This window comes from Bos indicus x Bos taurus, chromosome 13 (genome assembly GCF_003369695.1).
Source record: "Bos indicus x Bos taurus breed Angus x Brahman F1 hybrid chromosome 13, Bos_hybrid_MaternalHap_v2.0, whole genome shotgun sequence".
In the NCBI taxonomy this organism is placed as follows: domain Eukaryota; kingdom Metazoa; phylum Chordata; class Mammalia; order Artiodactyla; family Bovidae; genus Bos; species Bos indicus x Bos taurus.
Window position 1 is genome coordinate 73,424,764 of NC_040088.1, and position 25,929 is coordinate 73,450,692.

At 46.8% G+C, this 25,929-nt stretch overlaps 1 protein-coding gene across 3 annotated transcripts in view; it reads left to right on the top strand.

The window, feature by feature from the left end:
- KIF16B (kinesin family member 16B) overlaps window positions 1–25,929 on the top strand; it is a 307,139-nt gene that overhangs the window by 200,540 nt on the left and 80,670 nt on the right. The window contains exons 18-24 of one of the 3 annotated variants that reach the window (XM_027560267.1): window positions 3,833–3,865; window positions 4,234–4,287; window positions 5,942–7,234; window positions 9,986–10,138; window positions 12,181–12,277; window positions 12,983–13,033; window positions 14,325–16,586. In XM_027560267.1, the coding sequence (XP_027416068.1) occupies window positions 3,833–3,865; window positions 4,234–4,287; window positions 5,942–7,234; window positions 9,986–10,138; window positions 12,181–12,277; window positions 12,983–13,033; window positions 14,325–16,382 (3,739 nt within the window). In that variant the 3' untranslated portion in view covers window positions 16,383–16,586. Of the gene's footprint in view, window positions 1–3,832; window positions 3,866–4,233; window positions 4,288–5,941; window positions 7,235–9,985; window positions 10,139–12,180; window positions 12,278–12,982; window positions 13,034–14,324; window positions 16,587–25,929 lie in introns of those variants that run through there. The other 2 variants (XM_027560268.1, XM_027560269.1) reach the window with 2 other exon arrangements.

The following is a 25,929-nucleotide window of genomic DNA, read 5'->3' on the forward strand; positions in this document are numbered from 1 at the left end:
CTTCTCTCTCTCTGTCTTTGACCGCTCATCTTCAGCCTGGAGGGCCCCTCCTTCTCCGCCGGTTGCTGCCCTGTCTGTGGTCTTCCAGACCACCATGAGCGTGGCCACCACTGGGCCTTCTTGTCTCTGGGGATCACATGGGGAAGCACATTTGAGCACCTACTGTGTACAGGCGCTCTGCAGATAGTTCACGGGCACCGTCTCATTCCACACCTGTGTCCGGGGTGACCCCATCCACCTCTGCTCCCTGCCCGCCTGGATGCTGGGGAATCTCAGGTCTGTGTCTCCGTCCTTGAGAAGGCTCCAAGTGCCAGATCTCTGTATTCCCCCTGCTTGCCGGACAGCTCAGTTTGGTTGACCCTGGAACCATTAGATTCAATACATGTAAAACTGAGCTTCCTTTCTTGAAGGCAGAATAGAGACAAAGGGTGGCCTCTGGAGTCGGTTGATTCTGCCGTTTACTGGAGACGTGGCACCTCTCGCGTGTGAAACGGGGGAAAGACGGCACCTAGCTCTCAGGGCCATGGTGAGAGACACGGGTGTGGACTGACTCTTCTGTGGATGCTGAGCACCCCCTGACCTGCACCACCGTGAGCACAGCCACGGCCGCCCCCGCTGCTTCTCCCCTTCCCACTGGGCTTCTCCTTGTCTCAGGTCACAGACGAGAGGCAGACTTGTGCACCTACTATGCGCAGGCACGCTGCAGATGTTTCATACGAACTGTCTTCTTTGATGGGATGGGTGTTTGTCTCCTTTGAGGGGACGCCTGTTATTTTCTTCTAAGTCTGTGAAAATTAAGCATCCAAGGTTAAATAACTCATGCTTAGCCTCAGGACCACTAGCCTTTGTATTTAGACCAACTAACCTTTGAGTGCAGTCTCCTGGCTGTAATGCTCTGCCTACCCACCCACTGTGTGACTCTGCTAGGAACCGTCTTTGATTCTTTCTTTCCCAACACAGCTCCCGACACAGTGCAGCCCATTGCCAGGTGCTGTCACCTTGACGACTGCACATCAGAAGATACCAGCGCTCCTTTATCCCAGTTATGTTGGGTCCTGCCTCTGTCATCTCTTGTATCCATGATGACACTGGCCTCCTGATCTATTTCTTGGCTTCTCCTCTCACCTGTTGTCTGTGGGCTCTCCAACAACCCTGTTCCAAAATACTTTTCTGCCACCGTCTTTAGGGTCAAGTTCAGAGTGCTCAATATAACTTCTAAGGCCCCACACCCTGTAGCTTCTGTAGTCCCATTGAACTTTGGATCTTGCCACCCTCTACATGCTCCCCGCACCCCTCCCCCAACCCAGGAAGCCAAGACATGGCTTTATGAAGCTTTTCCTGAGTTTCTTCATTGTCTCAAGGAAGACTGTCATAGCCTAGGTGGAAGCTCCCTGGAGAGTCTTGGCTTGATTCTCCTCCTGCCAAATTCTGAGATCTGCACCTGCTACGTGTGACCCTGTCCTTCCTCACTCTGGCTCACGACTCACTGGGAGAACTTCCTGTTTTTACCCCATTGTCACTTACAGACTGGAAGCACCGCGAGGGCAGGGGCCACAGCTTCCTTCTGAGACACTGTATCCCCTGTGCCTTGCGCAGCACCTGGCACTGGGCTCAGTAAAACACATAGGTGCTGAGTGTCAGCCTGAAGAAGAAGATACCAAAACTCACATGTTAGGACCCTTGGAGACCCGCAGTTACCAGCAGTTGTAGAGTACCAAATTGGTTCAGGGCCTCCCTCTGCTAATTGCATGCTCCAGGCCTCAGTTTCCTGGCTCATAAAGTGAGGGTGAGACCTGCAGAGGTTAGAGGGCAAAGTGAGGGCACTGCATGCTCAGTGCCTGCCAGCACCTTCGAGTTGTGAACTGTCCTGCGAGAGGGGTTTGTTGTTGGATGGTGGTGTTTTTTCCTGCACCGCAGGGCACGTGCAATCTTAGTTCAGCAACCAGGGATCAAACCCATGCCCCCTGCACTGTAAGGACAGGCTCTTAACCTCTGAAACTCCAGGGAAGTTCCTAAGTCCTGTGATAGGTTTTCATTCGAACCTTTCAGAGCAGCATTTGGCTTATGACGTTCTTTTGTGACACTGTCAGGGGAGAGCCATGTTGTCTGCTGATGGTCACATTGAGCCAGTGTTCACAGAAAATAAAAATTGAGAATAAAGACAATTCAAGGAAAATCCTCAGGTTTTGAAAGTGTTTTAGCCAGTGATTTTTTTTTTTTTTTTACTCTACCTCTAAGAAGGCTAAACTGTACTGAAGTCTCATACTAGGAATCATTCCCAAGGATCTGTTCACCATTATATAAAGAGAATGATCATATATGAACTTTAATGAAGCCCTGCATCTACTTAGTGTAATGGCATGTAGATAAGGCTTGGAAATTGGCAGATACTCTTCATATAGATTTATGATTGACTTTTCATGGATGACAGTAGCTATAACCTACAGATCATTTTCATTTGACAGAAAAATAAATATAACCCTAAATGATAAGTTTCAATAAAAGATTTAATATTTTTATTAATTTTTTATTAATGCTTCCATTTTATGCATCATAAACTGGAAGCATTGCTCATAAAGTGAATGAATTATCATGTTTTGGAAGCAGACTGTTGTGGATTCAAGTCCTGGTTCCTCCGTGTCTTACCCTCATGATCTTGGACAAGTTCTTTCCTATCTCTGAGCTCTGGGCTCCTGATATGTTAATGGGTTTATGCTGTGTGCTGTCTTCAGGATTTGCTGGAAGGCAGAGTAAGCAAGGAGAAGGCAATGGCACCGCACTCCAGTACTCTTGCCTGGAAAATCCCATGGGCAGAGGAGCCTGGTAGGCTGCAGTCCATGGGATCGCTAGAGTTGGACATGACTAAGCGACTTCACTTTCACTTTTCACTTTCATGCATTGGGGAAGGAAATGGCAACCCACTCCAGTTTTCTTGCCTGGAGAATCCCAGGGACGGGGAGCCTGGTGGGCTGCTGTCTGTGGGGTCGCACAGAGTCGGACACAACTGAAGCGATGCAGCAGCAGCAGCAGAGTAAGCAAATGTGTAAACCGCTCAGCACAGCACTCAGTTCTGCTCCAAACCCCCCACCCCCCCAACCACTGCCCCGAGACATCTTACTCTCAGTTGTAACCCAAATTCATTTGGTGACAGATCTGTTTGAAATTTCATTAGCTCATCGTAAAGGTAACGGTTGCCAACCTGGATTTGCATGTTATCCAAGGAAAATAGTTGACAATGAATTTTTCCATAGTGTGGTTTTTTGGCTGTATCTGCCATCCCCCACAACAAGAAAAGTTTAACAGTTGCGGTTCATACTGTTTAAAAGGTATAGTGCAACCTTGAAGTAATTCAAGCTAGTATTTGAGAAGAAATCAACTTCTGTTATCCATATTTTAATGAGTTTTAAATTGCCCAGTGACCTAGCCCCCTTTATTTTGCTACCACTGTGGTCAGTCTGTTCATCATCTCTGTAGCCCCCAGGAGCTGCTGTATCATATAATTACTGATTGTAGGTTTCTCAAGATCCTCCTGTATACAGTAGAACCATCTATAAAGTAGTAAAAGTATAAATTTTACTTTTGTGGGCAGTTATTATTGGCACTCAGTTATTATTAGCACTGTAATTATTCTGGGAAGTATGCAAAACCTAACAGCCAACTCTGGAGTATTTGCTTGAAGAAGTAGTTGGGAAATGTGATGTGTATGAAAAGACATTTCAATTTGTGCATGACAGTTGGCTGTTAAGTATCTTACTGCTTTTCTTGTGGTGTTTCCCCAGTTAATTCTCTTCTTAATTGATGTCTGTGCTTTCTCTCTCTACCTCCCTGGCAGTTTTTTCCCTATAAAAGGACCCATTTGTCTAAGGTAGAGATTCTTCATTTTTTTGTACTAATCTGTGACTAAACTGCATGGAGTCAGCATGCTTCTCATTTAGAAGTCGTCTTTAACTCTGCTTCTTCCATACAGTGGAAGTGTTTCCACTATATGGACTTTAATATAGTGTCTTTTGTTTCCTTTTCTTCAAGTAAAGTATGTTCCTTCTTGGCCTGAATTCAAGCACCTCAAAGTATGTCTAATTGCTAATCCTAGTTATAGAGCAGAGAATACGTTTTAAACTTGCTAATCCACAATGATTAAACATTGTGCTTGACAAACTGATGCTCTTTGGAGAGAAATAAAGAGTGAAAAAGCACTTTCAGAAAAGTAACTTGTTTTTCATTTGATTTTATTAGACTTGAATTTGAGCGGCAGCAGCGTGAAGAGCTTGAGAAATTAGAAAGTAAAAGGTAAGTCACGTGATATGGAGTCTTATTAACACCACACAAGGGTGGGTGCCTGTATTGGTGTCCTAGACTGACTTCACCTGTGTCTGTGTCCTTCCCCTCTGGCTCAGTGTCCATCCATTTACACATCTGATGACTATAACTCATTTTTCTTTAGCTGGTTAATTTTACTTCATGTTTGAATTTTTAATTGTTTTTAATTACTATTTTTTCTTTTTTTGGCCGTGCCACTCGGTACATGGGATCTTACTTCCCAGACCAGGGAATGAACCTATGTCCCCTGCATTGGATGTGCAGAATCTGACCACCAGGACAGTCTCAGTGTTTGAATTTTTAAAAATAGTTCATCTTCAAATACTTGTGAGAGGGAATAGAGTCAGTAGGCAAATTTACTACACTCATTAAATGTAATACACCAAATAATAGATGTATTCAAATTTAACTAAAAAGTATATCTTCCTTAATAATATCCTCTGAGTTTTAAAAAAGCCAAAAGAATGGCAATTCCCCTTCTTATGCCTTCTCACTTTTTAAACATCTTTCTTTAACGGTGATTGGCCATTTGTATAACCTTCTCTTCTCCACCTCTGCATGTTCTCAGCTCCCTTTTCTTTTGGGGTGTGTCTGTGTGTGCATGCACATGTGTGCAGGTGTGTGTGTGGTTATTTAATTGATTTGGAGAGGGTTTTTTAATATGTTCTGAATATAATTCTTTGAAAAAGCTGTATTTTTTTTCCTGTTCTATATAACAAGCCAAGACATGAACCAACAACAGATACTAGCATAGAAAGTAAGGCCACAGAAAAATCTGTACCCTGGATATTTATTTCCTAGAACGTGGAGTCTGGAGGTTACAGATGAATTGGTTTAGCTCCCAGCATCATGTAAGATAGGGCTTGGGTGGGTCAGGAGAGAGACCTTGCACCCACACTCTTGCTCTAGAGGCCATCCCTCCCAACCTTGAAACACTGAGTTAGCACCCAGTGGGCACCCTTTGCTCTCTCAGACACATGACACATAGCCCCTGGAATCATGCATTTAAGTATTCTAATGGAGATTGCCATTATTTTCAATGTTATACATTAATAAACTAATATTTTGGGTCACTTGATGATTGCCATTTGTCCTAAACTAGTGATTAAATGCTCAACAGCATGTAGTTATTTGACCTGGAACAATGAAATGTTGATTATCTTGACTTTGATATTTGACCCTGATGAGTTGAGGACAGCATAAGCATTTTTATTTAATATCATTTTGTCACCGAATTTCCACTGAGTTTTAGCCACTGGGCTGAACAGAATTATTCACATTTAAATTTAAATTGGGCACGGCTCTTTCTCTTTGAGCCCAGGGGTCTTTTAAAATTATATCATGCATAACACATTATGCTTATAGGCACTACAAAGAAATGATATCAGAGGCTACTCGAGAAGATTAGGCAAATGATATGTTGGACAGTTACAGAGTAAAAAAATAAAACAGCAGGCCACTGGATATTAAAAGGAAAATGTTGTTCTCTCTTTTTATTTTTAATTTTAGTGAAGGGTGTGCAGTGTTTTAAGGCCATTTCCAGGACGTATCAGTTCAGGGAGAAGTCAGAGCAGCATGTGAAGCTAGTGATCAAATAACGATCGGTCACCGCTTTGCGTTTCAGAAAACTCATAGAAGAGATGGAGGAGAAGCAGAAGTCCGACAAGGCGGCGCTGGAGCGGATGCAGCAGGAGGTGGAGACGCAGCGCCAGGAGACGGAGATGGCACAGCGGCAGATCCGCAAGCAGGAGGAGAGCCTCAAACGGCGCAGCTCGCACCTAGAGAGCACCCTCAAGGACCTGCTGGCCGAGAAGGAGCGCTTCGAGGAGGCAAGGCAGCGGGAGCAGCAGGAGACGGAGCTTCAGAAGAAAAAGCAGGAGGAGGAACGCTTCCTGCGTGTCCAGGAGGAGCTCCAGCGCCTGCAGGAACTCAACAGCCACGAGAAGGCCGAGAAGGTTCAGATATTTCAGGAGCTGGAGCGACTCAAGAGGGAAAAGGAGGAGCAGTACGCCAAGCTGGAGCAGGAGAAGCAGCGGCTGGAGGAGCAGGAGCGGGAGCAGGTCCTGCGAGTGGCACAGCTGGAGGCGCAGCTCCGCGCGAAGCAGCAGCTGCTGCAGCCGCCACAGCGCGGAGAGGCGCAGCGCGCAGCCGAGGAGCGCCGGCACCTGGAGGGCATCCGCACCGCCCTCCTGCAAGCCAGGGAGGCCGGGGCCGAGGCGGGTGGCGACAGCCCGGAGCTCGAGCAGGCGCAGCTGCGGTTCTTAGAGTTCAAGCGAAGGCAGCTGGCCACGCTGGCCAACATGGAGAAGGACCTGTTGCAGCAGAAGGACCTCCTGAAACGGGAGGTGGAGGAGGACCGGGAATTCCTCCGCGAGCGCTTACCATCTGGCAGCCAGGAAGAATTGAGGGGGTCGGAAAAGGAGGAGGAGGGCGGCGCGGACGTCCTCTGGGCGGCCGGAGCCGTGGAGGGGATGCAGCCGGCGGAGGGCAGGCTGCAGTGTAAGAAGCGTCAGCTCCAGGACCTCCTGCAGCAGCATTTGCCCAGGCTGTCGGAGGAGAAGCAGAGAGTCCGTGAGATCCTTGATCGAGGTCCTCTCGACCTGGACAACACTCTCTACCTAGTGGAGAAAGAGATGGAAGAAAAGGAAGAGCAGCTCGCGCAGTACCAGGCCAGCGCCAGCCAGCTGCAGAAGCTGCAGGCCACCTTCGAGTTCACGGCCAACGTGGCCCGGCAAGAGGAGAAGGTGAGGCGGAAGGAGAAGGAGATCCTGGAGTCCCGAGAGCAGCAGCAGCGCGAGGCGCTGGAGCGTGCGGTGGCCCGGCTGGAGAGGAGGCACTCCGCGCTGCAGAGGCGCTGCGCGCGGGCCGCTGGCGGCGAGCAGGCCGGGCAGGAAGCCCTGGAGAAGGACCGGGAGAGGTGAGCGCAGCCCAGGGGGCGCCTGCCATGCCTTCCAGGCCCCCGGGCGTTAGGTTGATGGGTTGGTTTCTCCCCTTGAGTGCTGTATCTCTGACTGATGCATCAGTTGATGGCTAAGCCTCATTTTCTTTTTCCTTAGAATCCTAGTTTTAGAATCACCATCCTAAAGTTGAAAAAAAACACAAAAACCAAGTCCTGGTCTGTTACCTCAGTGACCTCTGATCGTGTGTATAATATTTTAATAAACATGGAATACTGAAAAGGCTTCCCGTCCGATTTCCCCGCCCTCCCCCGTTCTTTTTTCTTGATCTCTACACCCCCGCTCCCTCCTGCCCACACCTCAACATCTCCGTGAGGAGGAGCAGCACTTACTCTGGTGAAGGATCGCTCCTGAGTTCACAGGTTGTGTAGACACCGATTTCCACACCTGGCAGCGAATTGAAAAGAAACCGCCCCCCACCCCCACCACCGTCCGCTCCCCGGGGGTTCTTAGTGTTTGATGGGAGATTTCAGGATTCTCAATTTAAAAATAAAGCTCTCCAGATGTTCTGAACACAGGTCTCTCCAGGCTCATTTGGCGATGATTTACTGATACTTCTTTGGAGGTTGTGAACTAGGAGCCAGCGCTATTTTCATGGTAAAGGAGTGTTTCTCTTCCACCACCTCTTAACTATTGCCATGCTTCCTAGAGGTAGAGCCTCAAAACAAATGCGCACACTGGAGGGTGCTTTTTCTGCTAACCCTGTAGGTGTGATGCCAAGACTCTCAGCGAGACTGGCAGCCAACTGGTTTGCCCATGTCTCCAGATGTGGTGTTCTGCAAGGGGGCTTCGTCCCCTGCCCTGCTTGCCATGGATAGGCTCTTCCATCTTGGAGCCGCAGTGTTTGTCCTTACCCTTAGGAGGAAGACATGGCCCTTTTTCTTTAGTTATTCCAGACCCTTTGGTCTATTGGGATCTTAACTGAAGCCCCGGTACAGGGGGCTGGAAGGCTCCCTACCTCCCTGAAGTCCTCCCCCTGCCTCCCACCCCTTCCTAGGGGCTGCAGTGGAAGCCACCTGCTGGCTTCTTGGAGCCCAGCTTGACACGGGCAGAGGCTTGAAATCCATCCTGGTGACAAGGCAAGACCTACCATGAGTTGTTGCTGGAGCCACCATCAGGGTCAGGACAGCCTCCTTTCAAACCATCTGCTTAAAGCATTCTCTTTACCAAGCTCCCCGGTGATTCCCTCAGGCACAACAGTGACAGATGAAACAATCAAAACCCACAAAAGCTGTGACTTCAGAGAAATAGGTCTGAGGTTTAAGAAAATGAGTGTAAGTATGTTATGTAAATGAAATTGCTGGACAAAGCTCCAGCCCCAGGAAAGGCAAAGCAGAGGAGGCGTGCTCTCAGTTTGTGCCCTGCGCTTCCCAGCGAGAATGCAGTGAGGCTTGGAGCCTGCCGTCCCTGGCTTCTGCCAGCCAGCCTCGCTCCCTGGCCATTTACTATTAATACCAGATTCTAGCGGATACACTTTAGTGATTTCCCAATGTCAGCATTTCTCTGGAGGCTTTTAGCTTCATGTGTTTTGATGGAGCAGATTTTGCAAATCCCTGATTGAGGTGGGCAGATTCTCAGCACTTTGCTGTGACAGTCCTGTAGCTTTCTGGGGGGTCTTGGTTTTGTGTCTTAATTATTTCTCTAGGCTCTCCCAACTGAGCCAGGGCCTGCCGTGCACCCTGACCTGACCACTTGTGAATTTCCAAAGTGCAAAATACCAGATTCACATGGAGCCAGATTGCACCAACACTGTACTGCGTTTGTCTTTCTCTGCCAGCTTGCTTTATGAGCTAGGTTTAATCCGTTTTCTTCTTTCCCCCTCTATGGTTATATAACGACGGGACAAGCGTCAGGCACTTGGAAAGTGGCAGGGTTGCATCTCGACACCAGCTGAGATCCAAGTCTCGTAACAGTGAGTGGGCTAGTGTTCCTTAGGACATGATGACTGGCAAGCTTGGCTCTTTAGCCTGATGGGCCTGAATTCAGTCACGCCTGGGCCAGTGGAGCCCAGCCTCATACATTGTTGACCTTACGTTAGCTGTATCGTTGGCCTTTGGAAATAAATGTTTGGTTCCAGAGCTTATGGTTTATATTAAGTTCTGTAGATACTCAGCGTGTTTTCCTAGGTCTCTCTCACCTATTTCCCTTTTCCACACCCTCTGCCTTAGCCAGCACAGATTCCTGGTTTTCGTGGCTTAGTCCCTTTGTTTCTGCACCTGGAATACCGTTCACTGTCATCTCCAAATGCCAAATTCCCACTGGCCTGTGTGGACTCAATTTAGAACTGCCTTGACCTTGAAGGTTCTCTTAGATTGGCGGTTTTAAAAGATTCTTTAAAACAAAAATCTCTTTTGTCAAATAGACATCCTTGTTGGGTTATGATGTGTAGTCCACAACCAACAATTTTGTTGAAGCCAGGGTTGGGTCTCAGAATTCTGCACTTGTACCTCTGAGGATTTACTGGACACAGTGGGAATACCTTTGCCCTTGATGTCGAACTCTCTCTAACTCCTGGATGTCTGTGGCGTTTGTCCTGAAACTCTCTGTGGCTTGTTACCACCTTATACATTGTCTTACAGGTCTGCAATAACCTTTTCTACCAGAAGGTAAAGCTCCTTGGGCAGTTTTTGTCTGGATCTCCTGTGGTTTCTAGGGAAGAAGCTCAGGAGACACTGTTAATGTGTGAATTCACATAACTTCCATCTTTGTAGGTTAGAACATGAAATCCAGCAGTTGAAGCTGAAGATCTGTGAGGTCGATGGTGTTCAAAAAGGGCATCGTGGGACCTTAGAGGGAAAGCCTGCTGCTTCCAGCTTCCCATCCAGTGCAGAAAAATCTCACCCAGTCCCTCTGATGGATGAGAGGTACTGGACAGCACACTGATGCCAGGCCTATTTCTGACGTGATTTGATGACTCAGGGAACCCTGTATTGGCCAGTTTGCATATGAAGGGCTCTATACAAGATTATGAACAGCACTTGTCCCCAAGACATATTTGTCTTGATCAGCTGCTGCCTGGCCCCTGGTAGGGTGAGATGTCCTTTATAGGGCTCAAGACAAGATACTCGGCCAGTCAAATCAAGAATGCTGGTGCAAGTAGTTTGTGTAAGAAGGTAGAATTGTTAAAAGGTTCAGGGAGGAACATTCCTGGTGGGCCAATGGTTAAGAATCTGCCTTGCAACGCAGGGGACGTTTGTTCACTCCATGGTTGGGGAACTAAGATCTCACGTGCCATGGAGCAACTGAGCCCGCATGCCACAGCTGGGAAATCTGTGTGCCACAGTGAAAATCCCGAATGATGCCAGGAAGATCCCACAGGCCACAAGGAAGACCCAGTGCAACCAAATAAATAAATGTTTAAAGAAAAAAGGTTTCGGAGAACCAGAAAGGAGTGATGCCAGGCCAGGTCGAGAGGAGCAAAGTAGAGTTAATTGGATTGTACCAAGAAGGACCTTGTGCTGACAGATAGTTTACAGACGTCATTGGTTACAAATAGATACCGCAGAGACCGTACCATATATTCAGAATGACCATGAATAGCACGCATGCGTATCTGATGTTACTATAGAAAAATGATTTTCGACTTGGGTGGCATCATGAATTGATCTGTGGCTTGGAGCCTTCAGCTAATCGACCTATTCATTTCAAGCTGGGCTGTCCAGAGCCCTGGGTACTAGCAGAGAGCTATTCACATATCAAAATATACTCAGATGGCACAAACCTCTGAGGGCCTTTAAACCTAGGTTGTCTTCCTCTGTGGCACTTAAAATTTAAGTGAAGGTTCAGAGAGAGAATTTGTTTATAGGAGGCCTTGGCTCATAGTCAGTTGCATATGATTTTCTTTACTGAAATACTGAAATGTAAATACTGTATTCTATTACCCTTGCACCATTCTTTTGGGCTATCTTACCTATAATATTACTCTCTTTACCCAGCATATCAGAAAGTCGTTTAGCCATGGTCAGTAGTACAGAAATGTTTTTAGAATTATGTGTAGACTTAGATGAAACCAGATTTTTAATTTTTAGTGTGCTAAGATGTAAACACGCAAAACAGTTCATGTAAAACAATCTGTGTAATTCAGTGTTTGTAGACCCAGGGCTGGGAGCCTAGAACTGAGAAAGCCTTGCCTTTGGGTGGCCTGAGTCACTGGAAAGATTTTGATGGACCCAAAATCCTCTGTTCTCCCTGGTTCTTCTGGGTGGATGGCTGCACTTTATATAATTTCCCCTATGTATTGTATGGCGTGCCAGATATTTGGTTGACAGCTGCCTCAAAAGTCAGCTGTTTCTGGCGTCCACTGTCTTGGCCCTTCGCCGGGCGTTTTGGAAGGTAGAGACCTGTAAAACGCAGTGTCTCACGGCCAGGTGCAGCGAACAGACAGAGAAGGAATGAGGTGAGACAGCGTGCCATCCAGTGGGGAGATCTGTGGAGGCTGCACCCGCCTCTTTGTCTTTCCTTTTAATCCTCTGAAATGACTTTGTGTTTTGTGACAAATAATTATCACCAGTATCTGTGTGAGGAAGCCAAGGCTTGGTGAGTGAAGTGCTGGGTCTCAGAGGGGTCTCAGTCCTGAGACCATGGAGGGTCTCTGACTCTCTCCCTTGGCCCGCAGCAGGAGTTCTGCCTGGGACATCAGCGGGAATTTGGATGGGATAACTGAGTCTCCCTTCTGTTCCCAGGATTCGGTAATGTGTCCAGGCCTCTCTTGTTGGAAGAAAATCCTAGATAGTGAACACGTGATGTCACATTTCTTAGAAAGGAGGCAAAGGTTGGAGGCCCTGAGTTAACTGTGTTTAGCATTTAGGACAAGAAGGCTTCTGGTTGCCAAGGGTGTGGTAAGCAGGATCTCAGATGCGCTGTGTGGTTAGACGGGATCATGGACTCCCATCTCCTTGGCTTTCAGGATCAGTGCGTACATTGAAGAGGAGGTCCAGAGGCGTCTTCAGGGTCTGCACTGCGTGGTCGGTGATGGCTGCCGTGAACCTGCGGACACCGTGAAGGTGAGGGAAGGAGCTGGCCATCCGGGCAGGCGTTTTCAAGATGACTTTCCATTAAGGAGCTGGGGGTGGTGATCTTTTATTTACAGTTTTTCAGTGAGAAAATTGAGATATAAAGTGTTCTCAAATAATATTACTTGGGTGGGGCTTGTCTACAGATAGTCTTATTTCAGGAGTAACTTTATTTGAACACTTTGAACTTACAGGGGGAATTCATAAGTGAATATGAAGTTTCCTAAAATGTTTCATTTACCTCAGTTTACAAAAATTCTACACATAACACCTTTCTGATCTCTCCAAAAATATAATCAATTTCGTAAATATTTAAACCACTTGCTAAATTATCCCAAGTAAGCATACAGTTTTGCCTTTGAGAAGATACATACTTGTGACTTGTTGATTTTTATCAAAATGAAGTCATTTCCTTCCTATCCTACAAATTAAGGAGTATCCTAAGGAAATCTTACCTTTAATGTTATGCTGTGATTTTTAAGGTTAGGAATAAATGGTTCAGTTCCATTTATAGGCAGACGGATCCATACAGTCACGTTTACCTTGGAAATATAAACTCTCAAGAAAGGTCATTGTTGAATGACAAGTATGTTTCTTTAGAATTTTGTTCTCATAAATATTCTAATCAAATCAGTTTTTTTCCCTCTATGTGAACATGCTGTAATTTAATATAGAGGCCTTTTATTTTCATTTCAGGATAATGAGAAACTTCACAATGGCACCATTCAACGGAAGCTAAAATACGAGGTAGGTAATGACTTTTCAGATTGATAGGGTCGCCTTAAATTACGGCATGCTTGTGTGATTAAATTTTCTTAATGTTTAGTTGCATAATTAGAATTTCGAAGTCCCAGTGAGATTAATGGCTAATAGGCAAGGCAAGCTATTATATGACTTAAAAATTAAACAGAATCCTGCCGGTTGCAAACTGCTCTGACTTTATTTGAATGTGTGTAGCTGTGGTAGAAACCCTCTGCCCAGTTTTTCATTTGTAACAGTATCCTTTTTCTTGGTCTGCATTTAAGAGGCTGAATTATATAATCAGAATCAGAGAGGGGGTTTGGAAGTGAACCTGAGTACTTCCCAGTGTGTTAGGAACCCTTCCTGTTTATGGACTGTGCTGGCAGTGGCACAGAGGAAACACTCTTGGTTGGGTAACTTGTTTCTCCATTGGCTTGTCAGACCAGGGTCTTTTCTTGTATTTTCCTCCACTGAGGGACTTGTCCTTCCCATACACCCCTAAATTCAAAAATCAAAAAAAAAAGCAAAACTAGGAGGTGGTAGAAATCTTACGTCACCGAACAGAATGAGCGACAGAGGGGTGGATGTCCTACAGGAGACGGCCCATCTCACCCTCCATCCGACCCATCCGGGAATAACACTGTCTTCCTCTGAACGTGCGACTCCTCAGGAGATGACCTCTTGAAGAAGAGGACGTTGCCTTTCACTTCTTTGCGTCCACATGTCTAGCCTGTAGCAGGTTGGCCGTGAGCCTTTTGTGGTCCTGGCTTGCAGACACCATAATGGTGCTCTAACCAGGGCAGATGTACACGAAGGATTCCCAAGAAACAAACGGAGAGGCCAGAGAAACACATGTGAGGTTGGAATACTTGTCAGTTTCTAATTCACATTAAGTATGCTCCCGGCTACTCTTACATTTTGGACATTTACTCGAGGACTTACTTTCACAGCTAAATTTGCCCCCTGGAAAATTGAATCAAAGGCCTTAGGATTCTGTCTTTTTTTTTTTAAGAGTAGAATATTAGACCAAGAAATGGATACTGTGGCTCAATCCCATCTAACATATTTCTGTCAAAATACTTGGCAATTTATAAGATATGAAATACGGAAATTGATGCTCTGTGTGTGAATCAGCTCCTCTATTCTGAAATCATGAGTCAATCAACACGAATGGCTTTGGTTATCGATTGAACCTCTGCATTAATCCACACGATAAAACCAATGACCACAGGAATCTTCATTCACGCAAAAAGAATCACAAAAGATGCCACAGCCCCCTTTCACCTGTTTTTGACAGAAGAGCTGTCCTGCCCCATTGCTGCCCAGAGACATCACTGATGCCCCTGGCCAAGAGGAGAGCGGGGAGGTGGACCAGAACCACCACTGGAGCCTGCCTGTGACCCGGATCATCCCCGGCCCCTCTGCCCGCTGCTCAGCGCCAGATTGGGGAGCAAACCAGCGGGGGCCTCAGCCCTCGGAGGACGAGCCGTCACACAGCAGCAGTTGTAATAGAGGCAACTCTCAGCCAGAACGCCTCAATCCCACTGAAACCCCTCCTCTTAGCAAAAGCAGCACCAGCGGTGCGGGACATACTCATGGTGAGTCAGAAAGCCTCAGCGAGCCGACGAGTCCTCAAGGTGGACCCAGCCCGGGGCTCACGTCCAGCTGGACTTGGCTGCAGCACATATCCCAGGAAGTGTCTGTGGACAGCAGGGGCGAGCAGACCTGGCGGAGCCAGCTCCTCTGCTTCATTCTCTCTGAAAGGGTCCCCCGGGCCAGTGTTCCCCCAGCGGCACTGGCCTCCAAGCTCTGCTGGGAGGAGGCAGCAGCTGGAGCGGTGAGCTCTTCAGAGTCCCTGATGACTGTCGAGCCAGAGGGAAGCCGTGGGTTGGGGTTCATTTACCAGTGGGTCTCAGACCTTTACAAAGACACCAGGAGCCACCTGCTGCGGACAGGCACAGAGGCTGTCGGCCAAGCCCAGCTCGTGGGCAGCCTGTGCGACCCCAGCCGGCTCGCTTCGCAGGCAGCGACCTTCCTCACGAGGCTGCCGATTCTGAAGCTGTCACCCCTGCACAGGCTGCTAGAGACAGGTGGGGCAGCAGCAGAAGCTCTCTCCCTCCCCAAGGAAAGTCAGGTTGGCAGCAGAGACGAGGCAGGGGCCGTGGGGCGGGCGGGGAGCCTGGTGCCCTACCGAGCCCTGGGCTGGCCCACTGGCCCCATGGCCACTGAGTTCCCAGGCTCCTCACTGAGCTCTGTCTCCTGCCTGGAACTGGAAGGTGCCAGAAGGGGCTCCGTGTTTAAGCAGACCCTTGTGCAATTCCCAGACCAAATGCTGAAACTTCAAGAATGCCCCTTAACAGACTTCCTTGAGCTGGTGGCTGGATCCCTACCAGAACTTTGGGGCAACGCGGATGTACCCCAAGGCATGTACTGGCTGGCCGTGGCCAATTGCGCGGAGCCGGCGCCGCGGCCTGCGTGCTTGCTCCTGTTCAGCTCCTCCCTGTACGCCCTGGTTCTGGACCCCCCAGGCTCTGTGGGCGTCTTTCACACCCTGCTCCTCTCTGGGCTCCAGGAGATTCAGGTTGGCTTCGGTGGGCAGAGCGTTCGGCTCCTGGGCTCTGCAGAGAGTCTGCTGCTCACCGTTTTTACTTACAACAAGAACCTCTGCCAGCAGATATGCCAGGACCTCCTGTATGTGCTCGCGTCTGCATCCGAGGCCGCCGCCTGCGCCGAGCATCCCTTGTTCCGGGAAGATCTGGTCCAGGTCTCCCTTGACTGGAAGGCAGAAATCCCTGACTTAGTTTTGGCAAACGGAGTCCGGTTATCATCCAGATTCCAGAACACCCTGGTGGACCTGATTTACTTCCTTCACGGGAACCTGGATGCCGGCGCCCCGTCTCTGGCGGAGGCTCAGCTCTTGCTCTACACGACGGTCAGAGTCGAGGGTGACTCTGGCCAAGGCCCCTGCCAGTCGCTCGTCCTTCTGAACACCCACGTGGCCCTGGTGAGGGAAGACCGCGTGTTCTATCCTCGCAGCCCCGCCCTGAGCTCTCCACCCCCAGGAACACGGTTTGACGTGGTCAGATGCCGAGCCTTAAGGGAATTCAGGTGCCTAGTCATTCCAGAGACAAAGACATCATCCACCCTCGAACTCGTCTTCCTCCAAAACCTCAGACACCAGTCAGATTCAGGAAGCGGTGCCTCCCGGCGCCCTCAGGAAGCCCAGAAGGTTCAGCCATGCACCAGCACCTTGGATCTGCAGGGCGGCGGGGATGTGGTCCCTGAGGTCTGGAAACTGACCTTCAACTCTCGGGACGAGGCTCTGTGGCTGACCTCACACTTGACGAGGCTCTAGGGAGGAGGCTTGTAACAGTGCACTGCATGCTTTCCTAGACTGTTCATAGAATAAACACGATGACAACCGTCCAGGGCTATGAATAGCTCAGTGTGGCTAACTGATTTGAAACTGGAAAAGTGCAGACCTCTCTAAATTGGAAATGTAAAAATTTAAATATCCCCTCTGAAATAAAAACAAACATAGCTGAGCACTGATAAAAGACCTTTCTCACCACCGTGCCTCACTTTCCTGAACCTCAGCCTTGTAAATCAGGTCCGCCTCATTGTTTGTGAGGTGCTGGAAGCACGTAGGGGTGTGTTGACTTGTCGTGTACCTTGGCGTCTGTTGGTTTCTGCTGGACGCCGGCAGGCAGATGTGAGCTGCCTGAGCAGGTGTCTGGTCGGGCAGCTCCCTTCCCAGCATCCTCAACTGGCCGAGGTTAGGACAGCTCTGTCTCAGAGCAAGCTAGTGAAGGCTTCCACCAGCCTTCCCCAGGGGCCCTGAGGGTTTGAAATACCTGCCCCCTCCCATAACACGTGGGATGGAGGCAGTGCCATGCCCTGCCAGGTCTCCTTCAGGGCATCGCCTTTGTCGTCCTCCGCTCAGACTTCCGGCCCTTTCTTTTCCATCCTGTGGTTCAGTGCCTCGCTCGTCAGCTCAGTTTTGACAGTTCTCCCCCCTGGGCCACGTGGCCCCACGTTCCAGTCCTTTCTCTGAGCTTCGGCGTTTCTCTCCTAGAAAGGCTCTTCAGCTCTGGGTAAGTGTCTAGGCTGCTGCTGCTGTCTCATCAGATGGAGGCCGCCCTGAAGGCATCGGCGCTTGCCTGCCACCCCCCTGCTTCCTCCCGGCCTACACATCTTTCTGAACCTCCCACCACAGGGCCCTGCGTTTCCTGCTTCTGGGGGGAGCTCACGCCATGTCAGCCTGGGTCGGCTCCTCTCCCCTCTGGGTACCATCCAGCTGCCCTTTTCCTGCATAAGCGGCTTAGAGCCAGCTCTTCAGGGCCTCTCCTCTGGTGGACCCCTTCCTGTGCACCTATGTCTGATCAACGTTCCTGTGAGGCGGCTTGCACATTTTGTGTTTATGTTTTCCAGCATCTGACCCCGGGTTGCTATGCCTCTCTTCTCCTGTTTCTCGAGTTTGAGGGTTCTCCTAGCTTCCAGAGTCACGGGAGGAAGAGTTCGAGTGTTCTCCTAGCTTACAGAGTCTCAGGAGGAAGGAGGCCCCCTCCCCATCACCCTTTCTCCTCTCTTTCACTTCAGCTGGGGTCACAGCAGCTGCTCTGCAGCACATCTGCAGCTCGCGACTTGGCCTTTGTTTTGGACTGGCCTGCAAGGGCCACTTTGTATTCCGGTTGGTCTTTGCAACACATCCAGTAGAAGTGATGTAGCCCCCACACTTCATTTCTTCTCCTCGTTGTTGAGTGGGTCAGTGCCAAGCTGATCTGTCCAGAGACGGACCCTCTGCCTCTGGCCAGGAAGCACAGCTCCTGCCTGTTCCCCGTCAGAGCTGACCACCAGCTGCTGAACTCGGCCTGCGTTTCCAGCATTGGTTTTCCTCTCCCCAGATTCTGGGGGAGGGAGCGGGGAGAGGCAGGGCTCAGGAGACGGTGTCAGGGTCCACACTGCTGGCTACAGCCTGGCTGGGGGTGGCCAAGCGAGGTCTTTTATCTTTTTGGAGGAAGTAGAATTCCTGTGTTTTTTCCTTTTCCTGTGGAGCTTGTTTTTAACCCTTCCATAACCCCTCCCCCCCGACACACACAGGCACACACTCTCTCACATGCACACGCATTCACACCCTTTTGCCTTATACGTGAAGACTTTTGAGTCTGTGATAAAGACATCATTAGAATTAGTTTGTTGACACGACTGACTGAACAACAACAACTAATTAAGTGCTAAAAAAATGTTTGTTGTCTGCTTGGATGGTGGATCTTCTATCACAGAAAAAATTCCAAAATGAACCAGAGTAGTCTTCTGATATCTTATCAATAATATTTCCCCATTTTTGAAATAAATATTTTCTTATATGTTCTTTATAAGAACAGAGTGAATGATCATGAGGAGCAGGGAGAGCGGAGTGTAAGATGCCAGAGGAGGATAGCGTGGTTGGGAAGGAAATAGTACATAGGCGGTCCATTTAGCAGACTGATACGCATTAGATAGACTAGCTCGTCCTCATAGGTGAAGAAGCAGGATTCCACCGTGTTATAAGTTATGCTCTTTAATGTTGTCCACAGACGGAGCGTGCAGCAACGTGAGTGCTGCATTCAGATCACATTATCGGTTATGACAGAAGTCTGCTGCATGAGCCACGTAGCCTGAAATGAGGAAGCAGCCTCCGGGCAATTCAGATTCCACCTGTCACTTCCTTTCACCTAAGCATACATTTCACCTTGAGATCAAATGTGGTCCTGATGTGAGGATCTGATTTACCGTCATGAAGTGACTCTTAAGGGTGTCAGGAGGCCGGGAGAAGCCAGTGGAGAGACGTGTGTGTGCCCCCTTATCCTCCATGGCTTCGATCCTAGGGCCTCTCTCTGGCTCTCAGGTTCCTTTTCCGGGGTTCTGAGCCTGGGATGCTGCTGCAGGGGAGCAGGTGTGACAGCTTTGCGTCCAGCCTGAGGTACCATCTTCTCAGTGGTAATGAGTTTCTGTATCAGGGAAAAAAAAAAAAAAGGTTCACGCATACTTCATTATGTGGCTCTTTCCATTGTCGTAATGTAGGCATAAACACTTAACACTGCAGAGCTTGTTACTGTGTTCCAGACAATACCTCTTTGAGTCCTTTTGAAATAGCAGTTTCATCTGAATTTGATTACAATCCATTTTGCTCACAGCTGCCTGTTGTGCAGACTTGTGGATGGCAGGGTGAATTTATTTAGTCTTTGTTGAAAAACACTTCAAAACAGTTTGTCTACCCATTCTCATTACTTTAAAAAAAATGTGCATGCATCCTTTGGAGAGAATGCTTATGCCTTCCAGCAGTAGTAATTACAGTAATTTTTATTTACATTCTTTTTCCTAGATGGATTAAAGTTCTGAATGATAACTAGATAGTCAAGTGGTCTTGTTGGGCAGACTAGTTTCTAATGGGGTCGTTTTGCTGATTGAGTTACACAGCCTCCACTACTCACTTTTTAGTTAATACTGCTTCTTTCCTTAACATACCTTTTGTCATGGATGTTATATCAGTCAGCTGTTGCCAAGTATCAGGCAACCCTCAAAATTTTAGTGACTTCCAAAAAAGAAAGCTTTTATTTCTCACTAATAGTTTGTAGTTGAACTGAGGCATCTCTCCTGTAGGCCAGGGTCATCTGTAACTCAGCTAGGGTTGGTCTGTACCACCTGTCTCATTTTGGGGTCAGTGTGGAAGGGGCAGTGGCCATGAACTTGATGATAGAAGCAGGAAAAGACAACCACGCGTCGTGTCTGCCAGCATCCCGTTGGCCAACACAGGTCACACACGCACGTCCAAAGCCAAGGTCAAGGAACAGCACACTCCATTCACCAAGAAGCCATGGCAAGAATATCTTCCTCCTCTTGCTCCTCTGGCTACAAGAGAGAGAATTGGGACCACACGGATGCATTCAATCGCGTTTTCCAAGGTTCTCTTGAAGATAAATTCAGGTAAAACTTGTAAGACCTCTCCCTGATGGAAGTGCTGAGTCTCAGTCATCAGTTGAACTCATTTCCCAGTTCAGTCTTTGCTTAACCCCTCCATGGGCTGATCACTGCCTGCCTCTGAAGCAGTTTATTCACTGGGATCTGCTCTCACTGTTAGGGGCTTCCCTGGTGGCTCAGATGGTAAATACTCCACCTGTAATGCAGGAGACCAGTTTCAGTCCCTGGGTTGGGAAGATCCTCCGAGGAAAGGGATGGCTACCCACTCCAGTATTCTTGCCTGGAGACTCCCATGAAAGAGGAGCTTGGCGGGTTACAATCCATGGGTTCACAAAGAGTCAGACGCGACTGAGTGACTTTCACTTTTTCTCACTGTTAGACTGCTCTTCCCATAATTGTCCTTATTGTGACCATCTGCAGTCCATCCATCGGTGGCCACTCTATGGCAGAATGGAGCAGGTCTGTTCCACAGTTGTATTATACCAACAGCCTTCCAAAGACACAGTGCCCTCTCTCACCTCCTCTGGTTTTTCTACTACCACCAACGTTCTTTAGTCCCCCTACTGGTTCCTACATAACACAGATTCCGAACTACCAACATCCAGTCACTTATTAAGGATGCATCTTGTAATTTTTTTTTAAAAACTCATCTTTATAAGAAATGAAACTGAATAATCCAGTTGGTAAGAAGGAAAGAGATTCTGTTGCAAATCAGTGCTGATGATTTTCTTCTGTCATCTCATTAAAATCACTTGTTGCTGAAGATGCAGTGGATCATCGTGGTAACAGTCCCGACCACCCTTTATATGTGGTTTATAGCCTACTGAGTTCTTTCCTACATGCTATTCCTTTGGAGCCACACTGTGATCCTGCTGGGATGGTAAAACTGTCGATTCCCATTTCATGTCTGAAAGGATCACTTGATTGAGAACTGGAACTCAAACCCAGACCTGACTCTAGGACGGATATTGTTGCCAAAGTCATCTTCTGGTCATGGTTATTCTTGACAGTGCCTGTATACATTTTTTTCTTGGTTTGTCTTTTCATAGGCATGAATGATTAATTGGAAGAACTGCTGATTTTTTTCCTGACTTGTAACTTTTTTCTTGGAATTCTAGACATTAAAGATTATTTCTCTTTTTATAAGTTTTGTTTTACAGAAATTGGCTTACAAGTTTTGCCACAGTTCCATTGTTTCTTGGTATGCTTTACATCTCCTTTTTGCTCTCTGCATTTTGGCTCTTACAGAAGAAAACCTGGGATATAACCATTGTGGCATATAGTACAGATAACCATGTGTCCTCCACGTTGCTCCTTCAGTTGGCAGGTTAAACAGTATACTCTACAGAAACATAGAGACATGGTGATAGAGCCCTGCCAGTCCCCCACTTTAGCTTCTCCTGGAACTGAGAATTCAGCACAGTTTGAGAAGTCAGCGACTGACTGACGAGTGGCACTTTTCATGGGTCATTAAAGACACTGCAGAACCAGGAGGAAGATCACCTGTTTTTCCCTCCTTGGTTTTCTGCTCCTAGACTCGTGTTTGGTGATGAGAGCCACATGACAGCTGCTGCCGCGTCCTCAGTGAGTCACTCTAAACCTGTTATTTAGTCTTTTTTAAACCATCCATCTAATGATGGGTTGTCCATTGTTAACGATGGGCCATTTGACTTATTTTTGGACTAGAGAAAGATGGGAACATTTTTAATTGTTTCAAGTTGAATCATTTGTAAGATATTCAGTATTTCCAAACCTTGAGACAATGTCAGTTATCTCAGATGTGGATGAAATAATCTACTTGTAGTAAGAATCAGAGATTCGGATTTACCATAAGGTCACTAGCCTCAAGATATTCCACATGAATCTATGTCTAGTACAGTTTGTTATTTTCTGGCTACTTTATCCTTGATGATATATAGGTATATAGCAAAAGGACAGAAATACTCCTTTATTTGAAAACTCATATTTCTGTGTCCTGCTGTGAGTATTCTGAAGTCACTTTAAAAGAAGGCACAGTTTGGGTTGTTTCTACATGTCGGCCAGTTGTCAGGCCCCAACCTTGACAGGGGTCGTACCGGGAGCAAGTGTGCCCCATGCCTTAGCAAATCTGGGTCAGCGGTAGGTACGGAGCCTGCTGAGTGGCATGGGGCCAGCCCCAGGTCCCTTCTTGGCACAGGGAGGCTTCACCTTCTGGACAGGCATGCAAGCATGTCTTGGCTTTCTGCCACATTCCGTAAGGTACACCTGCTCCCACAGGCCGCCTTTGTGTTCTGTTTCTTGTGACGTGGCTCGTACTTGAGAAGGTCCTTGCTGCCTATGCCCCAGCCCCCAGTTTTCAAACTGGGGGGTCACAGTAGGTACCTGATGCAGAGATCTCTAATTAAAACTATCGCTATGGCACATGTGGTTGAAAAAGGAAGGGTTGGAAATACGTGCTATGCTGGGAACAGAGAAAGGGGAACCGCTAGTTTTGCTAAATCTGATAAAAGCCCAGGTTTGCCTGTATTTTAGAAGCAAAGCATGGCTATTTGGCTAAGAGATCACCCAGCCGTCCTGAGGCCTGACCTTGTCATAGTTACAGCGTATACTGAACTCAACCATCTGGTTCGTAATTAGAGTGTTTAGGTGAGAATGCTGATGCCTCCCTGTGGGATCGGTCCACTCCATGCCCTCTGCAGTGCCGACAGCTATTCTGGTGGATGCTAATGCCGCTTCCTATTAATTTCCTTAATTTGCTCCTTTTGAAGGAGACACAGCCTGAGTAAGGAAGAGAAGCTTCTAACCTGAATATTCAAAACATATCCTGTGATCTGTCTGCTTCCTTTGGCTGAGGACTGGACTATAGTATTTCCCTGACACTGGAAAAATAGTGTATTTGTTGACACTGGACATTGTTTTGGCAAAAGCTATCAGAAGAAAATACTTCTCTGTATCTTATTTTAAAAAGTATTTCTTGTGTATAGACATGTAATCTGTTACTGATAATGCACTTTTCCTTGACCTTTTACTTCTAAGTAGAGCCACCCTGTGGTGCATTTAAACTTGCTCGACACATCCCACGTGTTTACCCAGATCTCCTGTGCGACGAGCTTCCACGCTACAGCCTTTCATGCTCCGTCACCTCCTAGCATGCTGTGCCACTGGCTTCCCCTTCCCAGTCTAAGACTCTTCTTTGCCCCATGTAGAGAAACTGTGACTGATTCCAAAATCAGTAATTCCATAGATATTTGAAAGCTCTCACAGAAAACAGGATATGATATGATGCAGCACACATTTACAGTAAAACTCATGATATTCAAAATATAACTACTTTCAAATAAAAAAATAAATTTGGCAGACATTTGTGTTAACTTTCCTTCCTGCCCAACAGAAGCGTAGTTTAGGAGAATGTCAGGAACCTTGCACAGTATATCCTGAGAATTCAACATTTTACATCTTGTTGACTTCAAAACATAGCATCTTAAAATCCCATTGCAGCAGTGATTCAATGGAAACACATACTTGTGGTTTTTCTCTATACTTCTGCTCAAATGTCTTTGGATTCCTGATTATTCTTCAGTTATTCATTTCTGCGGGTGTTTATTTCTCTCCACCTGTTAATATTTAATTACTGTGAAATCAGTGAGATTGAAGTAAACTGTGGCCCCAGATGTTAGTGGGAATGCTGACAATATTTGTAGTCTTTGCCATACAAAATAATGAAGAGAAGTATCCTCTTCTCAGTGAAGGGATCAGTTGTTCTTCACTGTCTGGTCCCAAACGGGGCAGTGGCTCTTGTGTACCGTCATGGAGAACCATTTCCTGGGGTACACGTGCGCATGCTGGGGTGGGAAGGGCTGTCCTAGATGGAGGTGAGTTGCCCGATAAGATCCATTTTCTCCCAGGTCGCTGGTCTGTACAGTATTCATATACCTGTTAAATATGAAGCCAGTGGTTTTTTTCTTTAAAGGATTTATGAGCCTATGCTTCAAGCCACTTTTTTTTTTTCATCAGGAATTTCCACTATGGTGTTTGACACCAAGGATAGCTAAAGGGAGGTATACCATTGCAATAAAATGAATGGTTTTTATCTTGGGTAACCAGCTGTGCAGTGAAAAACTAAGACGATCTAGAAGGCTCTGGTAACTTCATATCATGCCAGGATGTTTGCAGTGTCAGCTGGATGAAAGGAGCCATCTGAGGCAAATCCCACACCTCCGTGTCTCCCAGAGACCTGCCTTTCACACCCGTAGCAAAGCTGGGCCTTTCATGCACTGCTTGGCTGAGGCGCCCAGGGCCCAGGACCCCTTTCTGCCAGAGGGAGAGGGAGCTTATTGCCCCTGTTGTCTTTTTGGTCAAGTAAGTAAATTTAATAATCATGGGGTCTCCCATCTATTCTGTGTGTGCTGAAGTGTTTATTAGCTCAGTTTATCTCAGGTGGACAGATTTACTTTAAAATGTCTTGAAAGCTACAGAGTGAGGCCAGTCAGAGAAAGACCAATACGGTATGATATCACTTATATGTGGAATCTAAAAAATAATACAAGTGAATCTGTATATAGAAGAGAAACAGACTCACAGACACAGAAAACAAACGTCATTACCTAAAGGGAAAAGATAGGAGGATAAATTGGGAATTTGGGATTATCAGATTCCCACCATTGTATATAAAATAGACAGTAAGAACTTACTCCATACTTGGAGAACTAAATTCAATAACTTGTAATAACCTATAATAAGAATCTGAAAAATATTTGTAACTGGATCACTTTGTATACCTGAAACTAAGACAGTATTGTAAATCAACTCTAATTAAAGAAATAAAATACAAGAGTGGATGTGTGTGTGTGTAACTGAATCACTTTGCTGGGTACCTGAAACTTACACAGCTTTGTAAATCAACTGTACTCCAATAAAAAGTTAAAAATATGTAGATTAGTACATAAAGGTCATGCTAGCAGTGCAGTGGTGATATACGTGGGCTTTCTCAGTTTGCCTGAGTTTGAGTCCTGGCTCTTAGCACTTCCCATTTTTCTAAACTCTTGCACGTTACCCACGCTTTCCGCATCGGGCCTCTTATCTGATAAATTGGGTGAATAATGGTTCTTGCCTCATGGGGAGTGTCATGAGGATTAAATGAAATGACACAGTTGAACTATTCAACACAGTTCTAGGTAATAGTAAATATTCAATAGATGCTAACTGTAATTATGATTTTAATGATTTTATTACTGCTGTTTCAAAAACGTGTCTTTTAGTGTTTTGTAAAGCCCTCCATTGGTGGTAACAATAAGGATTGTTCAACGATCTCCTCCCATTCACACTTAAGAGAATTCCTTTTAATTTTTTTTTTCTTTTTGCCTCTTCCTCAAACCCCTCCTTGACACCATCCAGACCATAGACATTTGTCGGGAGCTCAGTTGATTATTAATCAGATGGAGCCTAAAAAAAAAAAAAAAAACACTTGGGATTGTTTTAATTGTGGTTTTAAAGAGCTTTCCGTACTATATTGTCTTATAAAAATGCCTAGAAGTTAAAACTAAAGCGAATGTGAATAAAATCTCCAGCTTTGGAGCTTTATGTACAGCAAGCAGTCTTGTAGTCTGTGAAGAAAAAAGATGTTCTTCAGTGATTAAGACTTTCTGAAAAGATTCTGGCTTATATATTTTTTTTTTAAGTCAGGATGTGTGATCTGTTCTTTTTTTCCTGCTCATTCTTGTAAATTGAAAGGAACATCAAAGCCAGACAACATTTGGGAGTGCTTCTGTGCTACCTTTGTGGACTGGTATCTCTTAAGCAGTGGTCTTTTGTCATGAGAGAGACTTAGCGTTTCTCTTTCAAAGGAAACCATCATTTATCTAAATAAACTCTGCTGGTTGGATGTTCTTTTCTTTGCTTGAAACTGTCTCCCCCGCCCGCCTGGGCGGGGTATTTGCAGTGCAGTGATCTTGGTCTCTCTTTGT